This window comes from Cebus imitator, unplaced genomic scaffold (genome assembly GCF_001604975.1).
Source record: "Cebus imitator isolate Cc_AM_T3 unplaced genomic scaffold, Cebus_imitator-1.0 Scaffold132, whole genome shotgun sequence".
Classification (NCBI taxonomy): Eukaryota; Metazoa; Chordata; class Mammalia; order Primates; family Cebidae; genus Cebus; species Cebus imitator.
The window spans coordinates 62,692-84,002 of NW_016107447.1; the positions used below are offsets into that span (position 1 = coordinate 62,692).

The 21,311-nt window shown below is 47.0% G+C and overlaps 1 protein-coding gene across 2 annotated transcripts in view; it reads right to left on the reverse strand.

Annotated features, from left to right (window-relative positions):
* Positions 1–12,387: 12,387 nt before the first annotated feature.
* The window catches only part of JPH2 (junctophilin 2), an 81,141-nt gene continuing 72,217 nt past the window's right edge, over positions 12,388–21,311 (reverse strand). For both annotated transcript variants that reach the window (XM_017541158.2, XM_017541161.2), the window contains exons 3-6: positions 19,047–19,165; positions 16,560–17,278; positions 15,717–15,811; positions 12,388–14,213 (exon numbers count right to left, since the gene is read on the reverse strand). In XM_017541158.2, the coding sequence (XP_017396647.1) occupies positions 15,731–15,811; positions 16,560–17,278; positions 19,047–19,165 (919 nt within the window). In that variant the 3' untranslated portion in view covers positions 12,388–14,213; positions 15,717–15,730. The remainder of the gene's footprint in view (positions 14,214–15,716; positions 15,812–16,559; positions 17,279–19,046; positions 19,166–21,311) is intronic.

Sequence of the window (21,311 nt, forward strand, 5' to 3'; positions counted from 1 at the left end):
TGACTGAAAGATTTCTCACATTTACTATATTTACAATGCTCTTCCTTCACTCAAGTACTTGAAAGAAGACAGAGTTATCATTTCTGGGTAAAAGCATTTCAAAAATAGTAACGTCTATAGGATTTTGTTCCTATATAATTATAGTTCTCAAACTTTTTAGGCAGGCATCAGAATCACCTAGAGTCCTTATGAAAACCGTCTGCTGTGCCCCACAGCCAGAGTTTCTGATTCTGTGGGTCTGGGGTCTGGGTTAATGCCCAAAATCAGAGTTTCTAATTTTGTATTTCTTTTCTTTTTCTCTTTTTAAAAAATAATTAATTAATTAATTATTATTTTTTTTGAGAGACAGGGTTTCACTCTGTCACCCAGGCTGAAGTGCAGTGATGTAATCATAGCTTGCTGCATCCTCTAATTCCTGGGCTCAAGGGATCTTCCAAAGACTTTGTACTATAGGTATGTACCACCATGCCTGGCTAATTTCTTTTTTGTAGAGACAGGATCTTGCTATGTCACCCAGGCTGGTCTTAAACTCCTGGCCACAAGTAATGCTTCTATTAGTATTTGCTCGGAAAAAAAGATACAAGATGTCTGTTGTGATATGGGTTAATATTTTGTGGGAGAAAAAAATCACTTCCAAGATGGCCTATTATGTTTGTTTTTAGTTTAAAAAATTATTGATCCCCACAAATTGCTGGAATCATTCTAGTTCCAGAGGGCAGTAAGTGAAATAAACCCTTCTGCTGCTGTCCAAATACATAAGAAGCAGCATGTAGTTATGTATAACAGAACACGCTATATATACAAGATAACAAGAGTCATCCAGCAGAAAAGATTAATTCCATTTTGTATTATTTGCCCATTCTGTGCTATGAAATATCAGTTTCTATTACTTAAATATGAAACTGTGTTCTACAGGAAAAGGAGACCATAGTAATAGCAGAGGCATGGAAATAAATATCAGGGAACTGTATAACATCAGGGAACTGCAAATGACATAGTACTACTGGAGTAAGATTGTAGAGCTAGCATGAGCTGAAGGGATACAGAAACATTCAAGGACAAATCACAGAGAAAGTCTGGCATTGTTTCTGTAGATTAAAACGAGCTAAACACTCTTTTTGATATGTTACTGTTCAGTTAAAAAGTGGTACATAAATAGAAATTGTAGATACTCTATAATGTGGCCAAATAGATGCAGCCAGGAGGAATGAATATCTGCCACTGAGAGACCAGGACACTGGGGAGACTGATGTACTCTTAGTAGATCTTTGGAGGGAAGGAACTGAAGTGGACAGAGGAAGAACCCCCCACAGATGCTGGGCTGATGAAAGAGGAACCTGGGAACCCTGCACAGGGTTATAGTGCACTGAGACTCATTTCTGGCCCCCAACAACTCCTGGGGAAGGAAAACAAAACCGGTAGACTGAACCCACCTTATACCACAATCAAACCCCTAAGAGCATCAAAGAGGATAAAAGGAAAGAAAAACATCTAAAGGACAGCAACTTCAAAGACTGAAAGAACGTCAGCCCCCACAGATGAAAAAGAACCAGTGCAAGAACTCTGGCAACTCAAAAAGCCAGAACATCTTCTCACCTCCAAATGACTGCACTAGCTCCCCAGCAATGGGAAGATAATTGAGATTCAGGAGAAAGTTGAGACCCAATTGAAGGATTCTAAGGGATCTAGTAAGACAATAAGGAGACGAAAGATCGCATGAGTGTTTTAAGAAAGAACCAAACTGATCTGATAGAGCTGAAAAACTCACTTCAAACATTTTAGAACACAATCACAAGTATTAACAGCAGAATCGACCAAGTTGAGGAAAGAATCTCAGAGCTCAAAGACTAGTTCTCATCGATGAGCATTTGGGTTGGTTCCAGGTCTTTGCTATTGTAAACAGTGCTGCAATGTTCTTCACATGTAACCCAAAACCTAAAATGCAATAAAATAAATAAATGGGGAAAAAAAAAACTAGTTCTCTAAAATAACTCAGTCAGACAAAAATAAAGAAAAAATGAAGATGAATGAATAAAACCTCTGAGAAATATGGAATTATGTAAAAAGACCAAATCTATGTCTCATTGGCATCCCTAAAAGAGAGGGAGAGGGAGCAAGCAATTTGGAAAACATATTTTAGGATGTCATCCATGAAAATGACTCCAACATTACCAGAGAGGCTAATATTAAAATTCAGAAAATGCAGAAAGCCCCTCTGAGATACTATCCAAGACAACCATTCCCAAGACACATAGTCATTAGATTCTCCAAGGCTGAAATGAAAGAAAAAATGTTAAAGGCAGCTAGAGATAAGGGACAAGTCACCTACAAAGGGAATCTCATCAGGCTAACAGCAGACCTTTCAGCAGAAACCCTGCAAGCTAGAAGAGATTGGATGTCTACATTCAGCATTCTTAAGGAAAAGAAATTTCAACCAGGAATTTCATATCCAGCCAAAACAAACTTCATAAGTCAAGGAGAAATAAAACCCTTTCAGACAAGCAAATGGTAGGGGAATTCATTATCAGCAAACCCGCCTTACAAGAGGTCCTGAAGGGCATGCTAAATATGGAAAGGGAAGACCATCACCAGCCACCACAAAAACACACTTAAGTACATAGACCATTGACACTAAAAAGCTACCACACAAGTCTGCATAGTAACCAGCTAACAACATAATGACAGGATGAAATCCATATGTATTAATATGAATGTAAATGAGCTAAACACCCCAATTAAAAGGAACAGAGTGGCAAGTTGGATAAAGCAGCAAGACCCAATGGTATGCTGTCTTCAAGAGACCTTTCTCACATGCAATGACACTCATAGGTTCAATGTAAAGGGATGGAGAAAAATCTACCAAACATACAGAAAACAGAAAAAAGAAGAGGTTGCTATTCTAATTTCAGACAAAATAGACTTTCAACAAACAAATACCAGAAAAGACAAAGAAGGGCATTACATAACGGCAAATGGTTCAATTCAACAAGACCTAAATATCCTAAATATATATGTACCCTATACACGAGCACCCAGATTCATAAATCAAGTTCTTGCAGACCCACAAAAAGACTTAGATTCCCACAAAATAATAGTGGGAGTTTTCAACACCCCACTGACAGTATTAGATATATCATCAAGGCAGAAAAATAACAAAGCTATTTGAGACCTGAACTCAACACTTGATCAAATGGACCTAATGACATTTATAGTACTCTACCCACAAACAACAGAGCATACATTCTTCATCTGCACATGGCACATACTCTAAAATCCACCACACAATCAGCCATAAAACAATCCTTAGCAAATTCAGAAAAACCTAAGTGATACCAACCACATTCTTGGACCACAGCACAATAAAAATAAAAATCAATACTAAGAAAATTGCTGAAAACCATACAATTACATGGAAATTAAACAACCTGCTTCTGAATGACTTTTGAGTAGATAATGAAATAAGGCAGAATCAAGAAATTCTATGAAACTAATGAGAACAAAGATACAATATCTCGACATCTGGGACACAGCTAAAGCAAGGTTAAGAGGGAATTTTATAGTGCTAAATTCCCATATTGAAAAGCTAGAAACATCTCAAATTAACAGCTTAACATTACACCTAGAGGAAGTAGAGAAATAAGAGCAAACCAACCCAAAAGCTAGCACAACCAGAATCAGAGCTGAACTGAAGAAATTTGAGATGCAAAAAAACATACAAAAGATCAGTAAGTTCAGGAGGTGGATTTTTTGAAAGGATAAATAAGATAGGTAGCTAGCTAGACTAATAAAAAAAAAAAAAAAAGAAAGGAGATCAAAATAAACACAATTAGAAATGACAAAGGAGACATTACCACTGACTCCATATGATTTAAAAAAAAACCCCAGAAACTACTATAAACACCTCTATGCACAGAAACTAGAATACTTGGAAGAAATGAATAAATTCCTGGAAACATACCACCTCAAGAAAATTGAATCACGAAGAACTGGAATCCCTGAACGGACCAATAATGAATTCCAACATTAAATTAGTAATAAAAAGACTACAAACCAGAAAAAGCCCAAGACCAGATGATTACAGCCAAATTCTTCCAGATGTATAAAGAAGAGCTGATACCGTTTCTACTGAAACTGTTCCAAAAACTTAAGCAGAAGGGTCACCTCCCTAACTCATTCTATAAGGCCAGCATCATCCTGATACCAAAACCTTGCAGTCACAACAAAAAAAGAAAACTTCAGGCCAATATCCTTGATGAACATAGGATACAAAAATACTCAACAAAATACTAGCAAACTGAATCCAGCAGCACATCAAAAAGCTAATTCACTATGATGAGGAGGCTTTATCCCTGGGATTCAAGGTGGGTTCAACATATGTCAATCAATAAATGTAATTAATCACATAAACAGAACTAAAAACAAAAACCAAATGATCATCTCAGTAGAAAAGGCTTTCAATAAAATTCAATATTCCTTCATGTTAAAAATCCTCAACTAGGTTTTAGAAGATCGAGACCAGCCTAATTAACACATTGAAACTCTGTCTCTACTAAAAATATAAAATTAGCTGGGTGTGATGGCACATGCCTGTAATCCCAAGTACTTGGGAGGCAGAGGCAGGAGAATTGCTTGAACCTGAGAGGTGGAGGTTGAAGTGGGCCGAGATAGAGCCATTGCACTCCAGCCTGGGGAACAGGAGCAAAACTCCATCTCAAAATAATAGTAACAGCCATCTATGACAAACACACAGTCAACATCATACTGAATGGACAAAAACTGGAAGCATTCCCCTTGAAAACCAGAATAAGACAAGGAACCCCTCTCTCACCACTCCTGTTCAACACAGTACTGGAAGTCTTAGCCAGAGCAATCAGGCAAAAGAAAGGAATAGAGAGATCCAAATAGGAAGAGAGGAAGTCAACTATCTCTGTTTGCAGTTAGTATGATTAGATACCTAGAAAACCCCATAGTTTCTGTCCCAAAGCTCCTTGATCTGATAAACAACTTCAGCAAAGTTTTGGGACACAAAATTAATGTGCAAAATCAGTAGCATTTCTATATACCAAAAAAATCCAAGCTGAGAGCCAAATCAGGAACACAATCCCATTCACAATAGCCACAAAAAGAATAAAATACCCAGGAATATAGCTGACTAGGAAGGTGAAAGATCTCTATGGCAAGAATTACAAAGTATCACACAAAGAAATCAGAGACGACACAAAAACATGGAATAGATAGGAAGAATTAATATTGCCAAAATGGCCAGACTGCCCAAAGCAATTTATAGATTCGATGCTATTTCTATGAAACTAACAAGGGCATTCTTCACAGAATTCAAAAAATTATTTTAAAATTCATATGGAACCAAAAAGGAGTCTGAATAGCCAAGGCAATTCCAAGCAAAAAGAACTGAGCTGGAGGCATCACACTATCCAGCTTCAATCTGTACTACAAGGCTACAGCAGCCAAACCAGCAGGGTGCTGATACAAAAACAGACAATAGATTAATGGAGCAGAACAGATGGCCCAGAAATAATACTGCACACCTACAACTATCTGATCTTTGAGAGAGTAGACAAAAACAAGCAATGGGGAAAGGACTCCCTATTGAATAAATGGTGCTGGGATAACTGACTAACTATATGCAAAAGATTGAAACTGGACCCCTTTCTTACACTGTATACGAAAACCAACTCAAGATGGATTAAATACTTAAATGTAAAACCTAACACTATAAAAACCCTGGAAGATAACCTAGGAAATGCCATTCTGTACATAGGCCCTGGCAAAGATTTCATGATGAAGACTCCAAAAGCAGTTGCAACAGAAACAGAAATTGACAAATGGGACTTAATCAAACTAAAGAGCTTCTGTACAGTAAAATGAAATCGTAAACAGAGTTAATAGACAACCTACAGAATGGGAGAAAATATTTGCAAACTACATATCCAACAAAGGTCTAATATCCAGAAACTATAAGAAACTTAAATAAACTAACAAGCAAAAAACAACTCCATTAAAAAGTGGGCAAAAGACATGAACATTTTTCGAAAGAAGACATACACATGGCCAACAGGCATATGAAAAAATGTTCAACATTACTAATCACTAGAGAAATGTAAATAAAAACCACAATGCGATACCATTTCACACCAGTCAGAATGGTTATTATTAAAAAGTCAAAACATAACAGATGCTGGAGAGGTTGCAGAGAAAAGAGAATACTTATACACTGCCGGTGGGAGTGTTAATTAGTTCAGCCATTGTGGAGAGCAGTTTGGCAATTTGTCAAAGGACTTAAAACAGAAGTACTATTCAACCCAGCAATCCTATTATTGGATACGTACCCAAAGGCATATAAATCATTCTACCATAAAGACACATGCACACATATGTTAATTGCAGCACTATTCACCATAGCAAAGACATGAAAATGCCCATCAATGGTAGACTGGATAAAGAAAATGTGATACCTGTTCACCATAGAATACTACACAGCCATAAAAAAGAACAAGATTATGACCTTTGCAGCAACATGGATGGAGCTGGAGGCCATTAACCTAAGTAAACCTAACATAGGAACAGAAAAGCAAATACCATATGTTCTCACTTATCAGTGAGAGCAAAATATTAAATACACATGAACACAAAGGAGGGGACAAGAGTTTCTGGGCCCTACCTGAGGGTGGAAGTTGGGAGGAGGGTAAGGATAAGAAAATTACCTATCAGGTCCTATGCTTATTACCTGGGTGATGAAATAACCTCACACCAAATGACACACAGTTTACCTATATAACAAATCTACACATGTACCTCTGAAACTAAAATAAAAGTGTAAAAAGAGTAATTGTGTATCCTTTTTAAAGCTTATTCACAAATATGACTCTCAATATATTAGCAACATATTAAACATGTTTGTTTTTCAATACAAATGTAGAAATTAATAATCTTATTTCATATTCAATATTGTGCATTCCTTATAGTGCTTGGCCCTGACTTTGGAGATTAATGCTGCAGAAAATAGAGAGCCAAAAAAGGCATGAGCTTTGCTCATGCCTCTGTAGTGGAGGCAGAGATAGGAGAAGGGTCATGAATGGCTGTTGGGTATGTGGTAGACAGAGAATTGCATGATGCATTTATCCCTCCAAGAAGGACTTGCTTCTCTGCAGTGGGAAGTGTGGTCAGTAGACAACTTCCATCTGTCAGCTCCTTCGGGGTATGCCCCAGCTTCAGAGAGCTATCTCACCCAAGGTCATGCCCTTCCCAGAGCTGCCTATACCCAGTGTATCCGTTCATTTTCACGCTGCTGATAAAGACATACCTGTGACTGGGAAATTTACAAAAGAAAGAGGTTTAATTGGACTTACAGTTCCAAGTGGCTGGGGAAGCCTCAGTCATGCAGAAGGCAAGGAGGAGCAAGTCACGTCTTACATGGATGGCGGCAGGCAGAGAGAAAACTTGTGCAGGGGAACTCCTCTTTTTAAAATCATCAGATCTCATGAGACTTATTCACTATCACGAGAACAGCATGGGAAAGACTTGCCCCTGTGATTCAATTACCACCCACTAGGTCCCTCCCAGAACTCGTGGGACTTTAAGATGAGATTTGGATGGGGACATAGCCAAACCCTATCACCCAGTAACTGAGCAAGGCAGGGGTATAAAAGCCAAATGGGAGATGCTCTACAAGCAGTCCTTGCTCTGGGGCTCCTGCTGGGTTGGACTTTGTCAGGCCTGCATCAAGTTAGACTTCTTCCTCTGCATTCTCCTCCTTCCTCTCACAGGTTTTGATCCCTAATAAATATCTTGCAGCCTAGGTGACCCTCAGTGTCTGCTCCTGCAGAATCTAATCAGTGATGGGATCTTCCAGTTGCAGTAAGGAAGTGATATAGTCAGGATTAGAAACCAGGTCTGTCCAATTCTAAAGCCCCAACCCATCCCCATCTACATATGGAGTCGTCCCCCACCATACTGCCTCATGGGGCCACCACATCCGTTTCCTCAATAAGCACTCACCAAATGTCTACTCCGCCCAGGACCTAAGTGGGACAATGGGGATGATAGCAGAGGCTGTACTGCCTTGCCTGTGCACCAAAACGCACATCCTTCTCTTCTCCCTGCGCACACAGGTAGTCCATATTTCCCAGCCTCCCTTGAAGCCAGTTGAGGCCACACAGCTGAGCTCTGGCTGGTGATATATGAACAGAAGTGATGTGTGCTATTTTCCTGGTGAAGGTTTTTAGGAAGCAAATTCCGTCCTCCATACTATCTTTCCTTTTCCTTTGGCCACATGCAGAGACCAACAGGGCCCTAGGATATGTAGAACCACAGATGGAAAAAACCTGGGTCTCTGAATCACTGTGATGGGGGACAGCTGTTCTATGCTGTTCTATGACAAACTTATATTGTGTATAGCAATTATAAACTGTGGCACCTATCACCTCAGCAAGCTTACACTAACTAATGCGTGGAAATGGAGAAGAATCAGATAGCCCCCCTCTCAAGGAACTCAGTCTAGTGGAGAAACTGTAGACAGGAAGAGATACGAGGTTGTGTAGTTAGGGACTGGGTCTTAGACAGAGATCTGGTTTTTGGCCTGGCTCCTGGGAAGTAATTTCTAAACCCTTAGGATATCCTGATTAACAGGAGTGTCTGTTATTCATGGTGGGCTCCTGGGACCACACCTCACAGTTTGTGCCCACAATATGGGTTAAGGTGAGTGCTGGCCATGCCAGAAAAATCAACCATGAGGTTAGAGGATCGAGGCTTTGGGTTATGGGTGTGGGGAGGGGTACAGAGGTTAAGTTCAACCATGTGGGCAATGATTCAATCCATCACCTCTAAATCATGAGGTCCCAATAAAAACCCTAGACACTGAAGCACTGTTTAGCTTCCCCGGTCGGCCATACTTTGTCCTGCTGTTACTTAACAATACTGGCAAAGTAATAGATCCTGAGGACACGGGTGTTTAGCATTTGGAACCCTCTCAGATTACCCCCATGTCCCTTTCCCTTGGCTGGTTCTGATTCACATTCTTTGCTTGTAATAAACGTGACTTAAGTAGAGTTCAGTGAGTCCTGTGAGTCTTTCTAGTGAATTATTGAGTCTGAGGATAGTCATAGGAACCCCTTGTTTGTAGCCAGTCAGTAGGAAGTGATGGTGGCCCTAGAGACCACCAAACTTGTGTCTGAAGGGAAAGCAGCCTTGTGGAGATTGTCCCCTCAGACTTTGCTGACTTTACAGCCTCAAGATGTAAATAGCTTTAAAAGATCACTAAGAAGCGACTGTACACCACTGCACTCCAGCCTGGGTGACAGAGCAAGACTCCGTCTCAAAGAAAAAAAAAAAAAAAAAAAAGATGACTGTAATGTAGGCATCTGGTCAAGACAGCTTGTAGTGAATGGTGAATGCTGACACGTGGGGCGCCCTGGCATGTTTTCCTATATGAGGGTCTCACCAGCAGTTGGTCTGCAGACAAAATGTGACCCCCCCACTCAGTCCAGCTCTCTCACTGACTTGCTCTGTCGCTGACTTGCTGTGTGATCCTTACAAATTACAACACTCCACTCTCTCCAGACCTGTTTCCCCATATGAAAAACAAGGAACCAGATGAGCTGATACATTAGAGTGCCTCCATCTCTGACGGCCTAAGGCGTTATTTCCTCAAGCTTCTTCGGAGACCCCCTCCTTCCTTCCCTGAGCTCCTTTAGGAATTCTGAATCATCGCATCCACTCGTATCCAATAGACGAATGGCCCCTGCCATGTCCCCATTGCGTAGCATCTCCCCTCAGCTGGCTCGTCTGCAGTGATGGGATGGTGGGAGCAGTGTGGTTCTGTCAAAGGGCACAGGCTCTAGGTATCACAGCTCTGTCCTTCCCTCACTGCGATACCGGGAACCAATCACTCCATCTCCCTGAGGCTCAATATTCCTCATTTGCAAAATGGGTGGATGAATACCTATACCATGGAGATATTCCAAAAATAGAAAATAACAGGGCATTTACCATCTGCTCGCACCATGCTAAGAATTTCTCTAAGTGCTGCATTCAAATTTTCATTCTGAAGAGGCAGGTAACACTAGGTAGTCAGCACCCCCAGAAAAGAAAGAAAGTCATAGATGTTAAGGGACAGAGCCAAGATTTGAACCAGCAACCATATGGTGAGCCACACAGCTGTTCTGCCACCACGTACAGGAGGTGAAGGGCTTAGCACGGGGCCTGACCCACAGCCACCTGACTCCATTGAGTGTACCAGCAAGATGGACCAAGGGAGCGCGAGGGAGGGGGAACTTCAGCCTCCATAAGCATACACAGAGTTTTGCACAAAGCAAGAACCTACACAGAGTTTTGCACAAAGCAAGAACCTAAGAACTATTTTAATTTCAGCATACATGCAAGTTTTATGTCTTACAGTTTAAGTATTATTTTTATTTTGAGTAACTTATTTGGGAGAGAGCATCCTCATATTACTTTTTCAGGCTTGGCACCTCCGAGGGTCATCATCTGGGCCTGCATCTCTCCCAGAACAGCCAGATCTTCTGTGGGTCCATCAGATTATGAAACTTCCCTTCTTGCCCAAATCCCACATCTGACTCCTATAGTTCCTAGGTTCCCTCCCTTTCACTGTCCTGGAAAAATCCTGCAGAGACCTCAAGGCAGTGGGCCAGCAATGCTCTTAAGTTCACGCATGGTACAAAACACTTTAAATGCATGCAGGGCATGGCAGGAGACCCATCAGACTTCCTAGAGCTGCCTGTGGTCAAGACTGGAAGAGGAGGCATCAGCCAGGCTGTGTCCTACGCCTGAGCCAAAAGGGGGTGCTGTTTCTCACCAACCCCACCTGGCTGAGTCTCCAATCCTGGGGCTCAGGAAGCCGCCTGCTTTTCAAACCATCCAAAGTGAGTTTAATACAGTCACCCACGACCCCAACTCATCTAACACACACTAACACACTAACACACACACACCCCACACCCCACACCTCGTCTGCAGACTGGCTACCTGGGCTGGCTGCCCACCTGCTTTCCCTCTGTAGGTTTTATCAAAGTCTACAGATTAAAACAATTCCCTTATCCCTACTCCCACCCCCGCCCCTCCTGTGGTTCCTCCAAGCCCATCCTTCCTGGGATCCCAGGACGTTCTGGAGTTTTGAAAGCCTTTTTTGTTTTTTGAGACGAAGTCTTGCTCTGTCACCCAGGCTGGAGTGCAGTGGCTCAATCTCAGCTCACTGCAACTTCTGCTTCCGGGTTCAAGAGCTTCTCCTGTCTCAATCTCCCAAGTAGCTGGGTTTACAGGCGCCCACCACCACACCTGGCTAACTTTTGTATTTTCTTTTTTAGTAGAAACAGGGTTCTCGAACTCCTGACCTCAAGTGATCCACCTGCCTCAGCCTCCTAACATGCTGGGATTCCAGGTGTGGGCCATGATGCCCAGCCTAAAACCTCTTTATCACTGGAATCTCTCTCATTTGAGTTTCACAACTGCATTGCCTAGGAAGAAGACCGTGGGACAGGGATTAGTCTCCTCAGCAGAAGAGGAAACTGAGGCAGGGAAAGAGGGAGTGAGGGGACACACAGCCCATCATTGGTAGGGTTGGGGTTGTGGAGGAGCCAGGCTCCTGATGACAGGGTGCGCCTGAACCCGACCCTCCAACCCCCTCGCTGGGGACCACGGGCTTGAGAGAAACTTCACGGGCAGTGCTTATTCCTAGAAAGTCAAGAGACCTCAGCTTTCCTGCCACCGACTTGCTGTGTGCATGACCTTGGGCAAGTCCCTCTGCTCCAAGCCTCTGTAGAGTGTGGAGATCACATCAGGGTCCCCCACTGATGGAGACAGTCTATAACGAAGCAACCAGTATCTGAATCACCTCCACCCCTTTGGGGTTCCTGGGATCCTCTATAAAAACGCCAGAGAGCTGGAGCAGAGCTAACAGCACTGTAGTGTGATAACAGTAACAACACCCACCTATTCCTCACTGCTTTCCACCGCTGGGCTTCCCATAAGCCTTAACAACTAATATAATCCCCACTACCGGGAGGGTAGGCACTGTTGTTAGCCCTATTTTATAGATGAGGAAACTGAGGCTCAGAGAAGTGAAGACAGTGGCCAAGCTAGGATTGGAGCCTGGGGGGACTCCAGTTCAAAGGGCAGGCTCTTGATTGTACTGTCAGCTACTCACAGAAGTTTCTGGAAGTTTGCTTTGGAAACTCCACTGTGGAAGCTCTGTGGCCTTTGAGCTTTCATTCAAACTGAAACCCCTCAGCTGCCCCTCAAGTGTCGTGAGAATGAGGACACTGACGGGCAGGACCCACATCCCCCAGCCTCTTCCCACCCACCCTCCTTCAGCCAGCCCCTCATCCTGGGCCCACAAGCACGCTGCAGCCCAGCCAGAGGCCATGAGCAGATGCAGGTTTATTATTGCACAGACTGCAGCGTCCTGAACCCCCACCCCAAACACCAGCCCCCACAGTAGGCCTGGGAGCTTCAGCAGGCACAGGCTTGTCCCCAGCACAGGCCAAAAGAAAAAAAAAAACAGGACAAGAATCTCCGATCCTGAGCCTGGAGCCTGTTAGCACTGAGCAGTGCCCCCGGCCCACTCCACTCATGCTCCAGGAGTCCCAAGAGGCTCAGACACAGATGCAGAGCCGTGGGCCATGGCCAGCTGAGGGTGGAAGAATCTGCAGGTTCTTCTCCATGGAAATGCAGTCCTGGATGCCAGCCAAGCCACAAGGTCCCAGCAGGGCTTGAAATGGCAAGTGTGAAGCTGGAGGTTTCCAAGCATTGAGGGGACGTGGGAAAGCAGACCCCATCAGAAGCAAACTCCCAGGTCCCAGAGCTGCCTGGGGAGGCCCTACCACAAAGCCAAAAGCTCCCAAGGTCCACAGAAACGGAGGAGGACAGCAGCAGTCCCCTCTGGCTCAGCTTGCATGCCACGTCCTTCCCCAGGCTTGGAGGGTCCTGGAAACCCTTTCCCTCCATCCTCCTGGAGGCAGGAAAGCATAGCCTTTGGCCTCACCCCACCCCCAGCAAACACAAGGGCCCAGAGACCTAGTGCGGTAGAAAATGTCTTTAAGTGAGGTACATGCAAGTAGCTGTCTTCTGCCAAGTAAGCCAAAGGGGCTTATAACTGCACCCGGGCTGCACCCAGGAGGAGTCCCGGACTTGCTCCTCTCTTGCTGGGAAATGCTCCTTGACAAGCAGCCTGTCTCCCTGTCAACTGGTGTCTGCCTGAGTGTGCCCCAGGGACATCTCCCTGGGCTTCCGTGGGCTTCTGTGGCCCTCTCCGCAAGCCTTCAGTGGGCCCGGGTGGGGAAGGAGACAAGCCATTTCACACATCACAGGAGCTTTCTCTCGCCAGCTCCAGGGCTCCTGCAGGTGACCCTCTAGCATCCCAAGCACACGGGAAACCCCAAATGCAATCCCAGCCTCAGGCTCAGACACACTCGAAAACAGACCATCATCTCTGTGCCTTAACCCCTCTTCCCGCCCCCGCCCCCTGGCCACCTAGTCAGCAGCCACCCAGCCAGAGGCTCTGTCGGGTCTCTCTCGTCTATTGGTTCAGAAGGGAAGCTAACTGGACCGGTGGGAGGAGACAGAGCACAGTGTTCTGGGATATTCACACTGACCTTGTCCATTTCCTCTACTGTCACCCAGAACATCCACAGGCAAGGGAGAGAGTGCAGGGCACAGACTGCACAAGGACAGGCCTCTGTGCTGGTCTGAGGGGGTCTCAGCACCCATCCCACCCAGCTTCCCTGGGAGGCTTCAGTCCACAGACAAAGGACTAAATCAAAGTGGGGCAGCGTGGGAGGAAGGGGAGGGTGGGGTGAAAGGGGGTGGGAGTGAATATTAACATCCTGGTTAGGTGACATCTAAAACACACAAAAGCCCAGGGAGGGGACAACCTAGGGGAAAGACAAGGGAGTGGAGGAGGACGGGGGACAGGAGCAATTCAGGAAGCTCAAGAGACCAGGGTGCCTCTCTCTGGGCCCTCCTTGCCCTGGGCAGAGAGCTCCTGGAGGCTGCCATTACACTTCATTCCTCTTGACACCACCACCAACAGGCACAGGCGCTATGGGAGACCTCCTGAAATGTTTGTGGGGTGAATGTGAGCCGGACCGTGGGGCTCTGGGTCCAGAGTCCAGTCCTCTTTGGCCACCCTGCCTGGCACTGCAAAAGGACGGTCCTCATGTCCTCAGCAGGAACTTCTGGCTCTGCAAAGAGACAGCAAAAGGGTCAGGTGAGGGAGGGAGGGTGGAGGCTGGGCTGCCAAGTCAGGTGCAGGGCTCAAGCCTCAGGGCTCATCTTCTCTGGGGCAAGATCCCACTTCTGCATCCCCCCAGACAGTCTTGTCCCTTGGTTCTGATACTCAGCAGGTCACAAACAAGATCCCAAGGCCTCTCCTGGCCCTGTCTGCCTGCCTCTGTTTATTCGCACATGCTGTTCCCTTTGCTGCTGCGCTCATCCCTTCCCTCCTCCTCCCCCGCTGTCATCCGGTTTACTCCTTTTCACCCTTCAGGCTATTAAAGGAATCAGTGCTGGCCGGGCATGGTGGCTCACGCCTGTAATCCAAGCACTTTGGAGGCCAAGGTGGGCAGATCACCTGAGGTCAGGAGTTCAAGACCAGCCTGACCAACATGGTGAAACCCCGTCTTAAAAAAATAAATAAATAAAATAGGCCCAAGGGAACTTTAAAAAAATAATAAAGGAATCAGTGCCTGCAGGAAGCTTTCCCAGAGCCCCTGGGAAACATGGAACCTGCAGAGCTCAAGCGTTCACCCCCAGGGCAGCACCTACCAGGCTGGTATTGTCATTGACTGTTTACATGGTGACAGCACAGACTCTCCTGGGACAGATTAAGAACCTCCAGCCCAAACTAAGCTCGCATCAAAAAAGAGGGTCTGGGGAAGAGGCAGAAGCCCCATTATTATCACCAAGCATGAGGCTGAGGCTGTGAAGGCTGATTCCAGCAGGGAGAAGATTTTCTTTGTCTTGCAGATACTTCATCTTGAAAGCAGTGAGGGCCACTCTCCTTCAGCCCAGCCCAGCCCCCTGCACTTCACGGGACCTTACCCCAGCCCCTAGCTCCATCATGGGGAGAAGCCAATGGGCAGAGGAACGGGAGGAGGCTGGGAGGCCAAGGGATTAAAGACTGAAGTGGGGAAGAGAGAATGCGAGCGTGGAAATGGGCATCCCACCATCCCAGCTGAGCTCAGCCTAGACCTGTTGTGCTTGTTTGAACTGCAAGACTTTTCTGTAGTGAGTTCTAAGTTGAGGGTCACTTTCACTGTGTTCACCTCATTCTTAGGGCAGGAGTGAGTCTGTGCTGGACCCCCAGCTTCCAACAGAGCGGTACATGTTGGCAAAATGAATGAATGAATGAAGCCCTCAGTGCTCACCTGACAGAGAGCAGGTGCTCTGCAAACACTGAACTAATGAAGAGAGAGAGAGAGAGAGAGAGAGACTCTATGTGTGTGTATGTGTGTGTGTGTGTGTGTGTGTGTGTGTGTGTGTGTGTCTGTGTGTCTGTGTGTCTGTGTGTATCGGGGAGGGCATGATCTATCAAACCACACTCTAGGTCCTGGCTTCTGCTGGTGGATGGGCCTCAATTAGTCACAAGACTGTCATCCAAGTACCAAGTAGGTCCCTCCTCCCTGGTGCTCAGAACTCCCCGGGGGCTCCCGCCCCCCGCCTCTCCTCCAGCCGGCTGGCCGCACCTGGTAGGCAAAGGTCAGGTCAAGAGGTGAACGAAGAGGATGGCCAGGCCGATGTTCAGCAGGATCACCATGCAGATGAGGATGGTGTTGGGGACCTGGGAGCAGTGAGAGAGGCTGCCTGAGTCCCCATGGCCTCTGAGACACCCCCACCCAGGTCACAGCAAGGCTGGCCAGAGCAGGAACTTCTGGATGGGCCTTCCTAAGAGCATTGCCGGCTTTATTCACTGCTGTGTCCTGGCACTCAGCCAGCAGACCATCACAGCTGGAAGGACTCTTGGAAATAACCAGATCAGGCCTGGAACCCCTGCATCCTGCCTTCTTTACTACTAGTTCCCTTTGGGACGCATTCTTCAGTCCCTCAAAGCCCAGCTTCAGGTTTTTTTTTTTTTTTTTTTGCTGCCGAGCCTAGCTCCCTGCCTCCCATAAGTCAGGAGGTCCATTGGGCCCTTCCTCTACCTCCAGGAAGCCCTCCCTGCTACATCTTGTAGCAGATGCTGCTGGCGCCCACCCCAAACCCCCCCGACTGGGCAAATGCACCCACCCTCCAGCTGCTCAGGCTCCCAGCTGCCCCCTGCTCATGAGAACTGCCTCTGCCAATGGGATACCAGGTATAAAGGTACCTGCCTCAAGGTGTGAGGATTCCGTGGGGCCATTTATCCTCCAAAGTGCTGTGGCCAAGGCCACACTCCACTAATCCCCAGCCCTGCTGCACTTCCCCCTACTCTATCTGCTTCCATCTCTCGCACCCCAGCACCCCCCAAATCCCCTGCACCTGAATCCTGCCTCAAAGCCGGCTACCTCTAGGGAACCCGACCATAGGCACGCCTTCCCCGACAGCCTCACCTCTTCCACCTCCACCTCTGTCTCTGCCGCCAGCATTGCCTCCTTCCGTGCCTTCTTCTTGGCCCCGGCCTTGGTCAGTCCTCGGGCCTCAGTCTTGCGGGCCTTTGGCCTGGGCTCGGCTTTGGGGACGATGGGCTTGGGCTCCAGCTTGGCAGGGGTCTCGCGCGCGGGCTCAGGGCCTCGGAGCGTGGGCAGCTGCAGCGGGGCAGTGGCCGGGGACGAGGGCGCGGACTCGGACCCGGAGACCTCGGACTCGGGCTGGTCCTCGAAGGGCGGGGGCTCGGGCGGTGTGGTGCGCACAGCGTAGCTGTGGTAGCCCTGGTAAAGCGCCACCTCCGGCTCTCGCAACGGCGGGGGCGGCGCCTGCAGAGCCTCGATGGCCATGCGCTCGGTAGCTGGACGCGTGGGACTGCGGCGGACCGCGCCTTCGGACGGAGTGGCTGGCCGGCTGCCCTCGCCGCTGGGCTCGCCGTTCCAGGCGCCCGGGCCCAGCAGGCCGTCCTTGGATGCCCCAGGCCGGGGCCGCTTGGGCTGCGGGGGCGTCCCGGTCGGTGATGGGGGGCCACCCTCGGGCCGAGGGGTCTCGCGCTCGTGTATCTGCGGGCTCTCGCGGGGCGGTCGGAGGCCCGCTGCACCTGCACCCCGGTCGGGAGGCTCCAGCAGGCTCTCCGAGTTCTCCAGAATCTCCTGCAACAGCCGGCGCTTCTGATATTCCGGACCTGCCAGGGGCAACACAGGGAGGCTGGGCTCCAACCCCACACCACTGCTGGGTGATCCCGCGCCAGCCGCTTCGGCTCTAGAGCCTCATTCATGGACTCAGTTGGCACTCACATAGCATTGACCAAGTGTCAGGCACTGTTTTAAGCATTTTGCAAATATTAACTCATCTAATTGTTGTAGTAACTCTATGAAGCTGATGCTACTGTGAACCTCGAAGGGAGGCTCTGAAAGGTTAAATCACTTGCCCAAAGTCACACAGCTGCCAAAGGGCACAGCCAGGACTAGTACCCAGCAGTCAGGCTCCAGAGGTAATGCCCTTTACTATGGCACGCGTCTCTTTCCATTCCCTTATCTGAAACATGGGGCTGATCATAACTTATTTCATAAATCCGAGTGGAAGGATTGAGAAAACGCCTGTCAAAGGTGGAGCTCAGTGCCTGCACAGGCATAGACCAGCAGGGGGAGCGCTGGGACCAGAAGTGAGGGATCCTCCGGGCACAGGTCTTCGCTCCTAGGTTATCCATCTGGCTTCCTTTCTGCAGCCAGGATCACGTTTAGAAAATACACATCTGATTATGTCGTTAACTTAAAAACCCTTCATTGCAGAGAACGCCGATCTCTGTCCCTCAGGGGCTCCCACCACTCTATCCATGTGCAAGATCTCTACCAAGGCCAGGAGGTCCTCCTTACCCTGCAGCCTCGATTCTCAGCACCCACAGCCTACGTTGTGATCTAGCTTCCTGGCATGCTGCTCTGACAGTTTCTGTGCCTTTGTGCTTCCTCCACCCATCCCAGCCAGCACTATCTGGTGCAGCAGTTCTCAAAGTCTGGTCTCTGACCAGCTGCATCTGCATCGCCTGATCCTTAGAAATGCACATTCACGGGCTCCACCTGAGACCTACTGAGTCAGAAGCTTTGAGAGGTGGGCCCAGCAATCTGTGTCAAATTTACGACCCACTGACTTGATAGGCTCTTGTTCGGTTTTCAAGACTGAGCTCAAATGGCCTCTCCTGAGGGCAGCCTTCTCTAACACCCCCTCTTGCCTAAGTGGGCTAAGTGCTTCCTGCGAGCTCCCCCTGCTCCCATTCTAACCACACAGCGCTCATCCTGCTATGTGAAATGGAACCATAATCGTGAGACAACAGCCACAGTCACTGAGAGCTTACTGAGGACTGGGCATGTACCTTACATGCATTTAATCCATGCACAAAAAAACAGGTACGATTCTTACTCCCATTTTACAGATCAGAAAACTGAGGTTTATGGAGGTTAAACACCTCACTCAAAGTCTCACAGCTGGGAAGCAGTGGAATCAGGATTTGAATGAACGCAGAGTCCATTTATTGTACCCCTAGCTTTGTTGTTTTTCTGACTCTCTGCTCCCCTAGATTTTGGACCCCATTTATGTACCCCTAAGAGCCTGGCACAGTGCCTGACATATGGACAGTGCTCAATGTTTGACTGAAACTATTGGGCAAGTGCAAGAAGCCATTTTCCCCTCTCATCCACCAGTGATTTCTCCCCTCTAAGCTTCACCAGCTCCAACTGTCTTCCCTGCTCAGAGCAGAGAGAAAAGACCTGGCATGCCTCTGCTGCCCTCCCACGAGCTTCCTGCATCATCCCATCCCATACCTGCACAACACCCCAGTTTCCGAGACTCATGGGCATCCAGGAAACCACTTGGGCATCTCAGATTCCAGCAAGCAAAGAAAAGCACCCACCCCAGGGAAAGCTCTACCCTGCCCATCCTTCCCTGGTTGGCCCTACCTGGCTGGTAGAAGTCCGGAGCCAGCTCTCTGGCCAAAGTGCGAGCAATGTTGGACTCCTGGTTGGCAGCCACTGCAGCCTGTTCCGCTGCCTCAGCTTTGGCCTTGGCGTGACTTGTCCTATGGAGACAATGTGGCAGAAGACTCAGGATCCTTTCAGAGAACCAGCCTTCTGGCCCTTCTCCCTAACCCACAAAGAGACGTGCTAAACAGAGCATTCATTCACTCGGGCAGTCAATGAATACTTATTGAGCCTCATGGCCCAGACTGCTGTGTATTCTCCAGATCATTTCCTCTTCTGAGCACAGAGATAGACTACATTTCCCAGCCTCCCTTGCAGTTAGGTGTGGTCAGGTGACTGAGTTCTGGCCAATGCATTGTGGGAAGATATCATGTATGCTATTTCCAGGCTTGACCTATAAAAACCTCTATGCCTTCTTGTTTTTCCCCAGCATTGCTGGTTGAATGCAGAGCAAGCTGAGGCCCCAGAACAGGGTATTTAACCTCTGTGTCACAGATTCCTTTGGTAGTGCAACGAAGCCTATGGATCCCTTCTCAGAATAATGTTTTCAAATACATAAAACACATAGGATTACAAAAGGATGCAGTTACTTGGCATACTGTTTCCAAAACATTTAAAAGAACACATTTGTAATATAATAATCTATATCCTTATTTATCACATTAAACAAAATATCAAGTCTATTAACTACTATAATTTTAAAGTATAGATTAGTATAAAGGATATTTCAAGGATATCTAAATACAACATGTAATATGACATGAAAATGTGAGATTGCTATTAGTGACAAAGTCACAGCTACTACTAGTACTATTGTGATTTACTGCCTATTTCCACAACTGAAGAGAAGGCTAAATTGCAGTTAGAGTTAACAAAAATATAGATGTAGCTTTTCCCATCTGTAGTGGGCACTTTTGGTGCCCTACACAGATCCCTTCACTGGGCAAATGTGCCCACCCCTGGCTGATGTGAGTGTTGGCTGCTAATGACTCCTTACTACCCCAGAGACTTGTAGCCCATAGAAGACACCTTGTTCCAGAAGTTAAAATACTGCCCTGCTTACCCCTAAACCCAGGCAGCCCACATCAATGACTGACAATGGTCAGCCTCCTCTTGCCCCAAGAGGAAGGAACTCCAGCTGCGGCAGCTACAATCCACACTCCAGGGCCCCAGGTGGACTGGCTGAAGCAGGTCTCCGGCTGAGACCACATCTCTGTTCTGCTCCTTCCCTATGCCATCCTGCATCTCATTCTCCTCTCTTCTGGAAGCCTCCCTCAATAAATCACTTACATAAGAATCCCCATTTCAGCCACTACTTCTAGGGAATCTAACTGAAACCATCCAAGTTCACGTACCCCTGCAATCTATCCACGGAACCTCCTGTGGAGTTCAAGTTAAGAAATCTGAGCCCATAAATGATTGCACAGAGCAAAGCCCCTTCCCACAGCCCCACAGTTGCATGTGACAGGAGCAAATCTTAAACAGTCATTGTTAAGTACCTGAGATTTGGGAGATGTCTGTTTCGGCGGTCAGCCCAGTGAGGCTTAGCTCACAGAGGTACCTACTAAAGTAATAACAGTCCAATTTCCAAATAGGCCAGGCATGGTTCTAAAGGAGTTATGAAGATTATCTCATATGATTATTCTAATGCCTTAGGAAGCTGATGCTGTTATTATTATCCCAATTTTACAGAAAAGAAAATTGAAGCCCAAACAGGTTAACCAATTTGCCCAAGGTCACAGAGTCCTGAAGTGCAGGAGCTGGGATTTTGAACCCAGGCAATGTAACTCTAGAACAGGGGTGTCCAATCTTTTGGCTTCCCTGGGCCACAATGGAAGAAGAATTGTCATGGACCACACAGAAAATACACTAACGATAGCTGAAGCTTTAAAAAAAAAATCACAAAAAAGAATCCTGTAACATTTTAAGAAAGTTTACAAATTCGTGTTGGGCTGCATTCAAAGTCATCCTGGACTGCATGTGGCCCACGGGCACGGGTTAGACAAGCTTGCTCTGTGCCAGGAGCAGAGCACGTGCCAGAGCCTGCGCCAGGAGCCAAGCACAGCCAGGAACTGAGGGCAGAGACTCTGTGGACCAGAAAGGCCACTGTCAGCTGAGGGAGCTGGATAGTAAACAAACACAAAAACTACTGAATAAAATGCGATTAGATAATAAGTACCTGATGACAACTGTGAAATGTGCTGTGAAGGAGGAGGAGAGGATACAATGAAGATGCAGAACAGA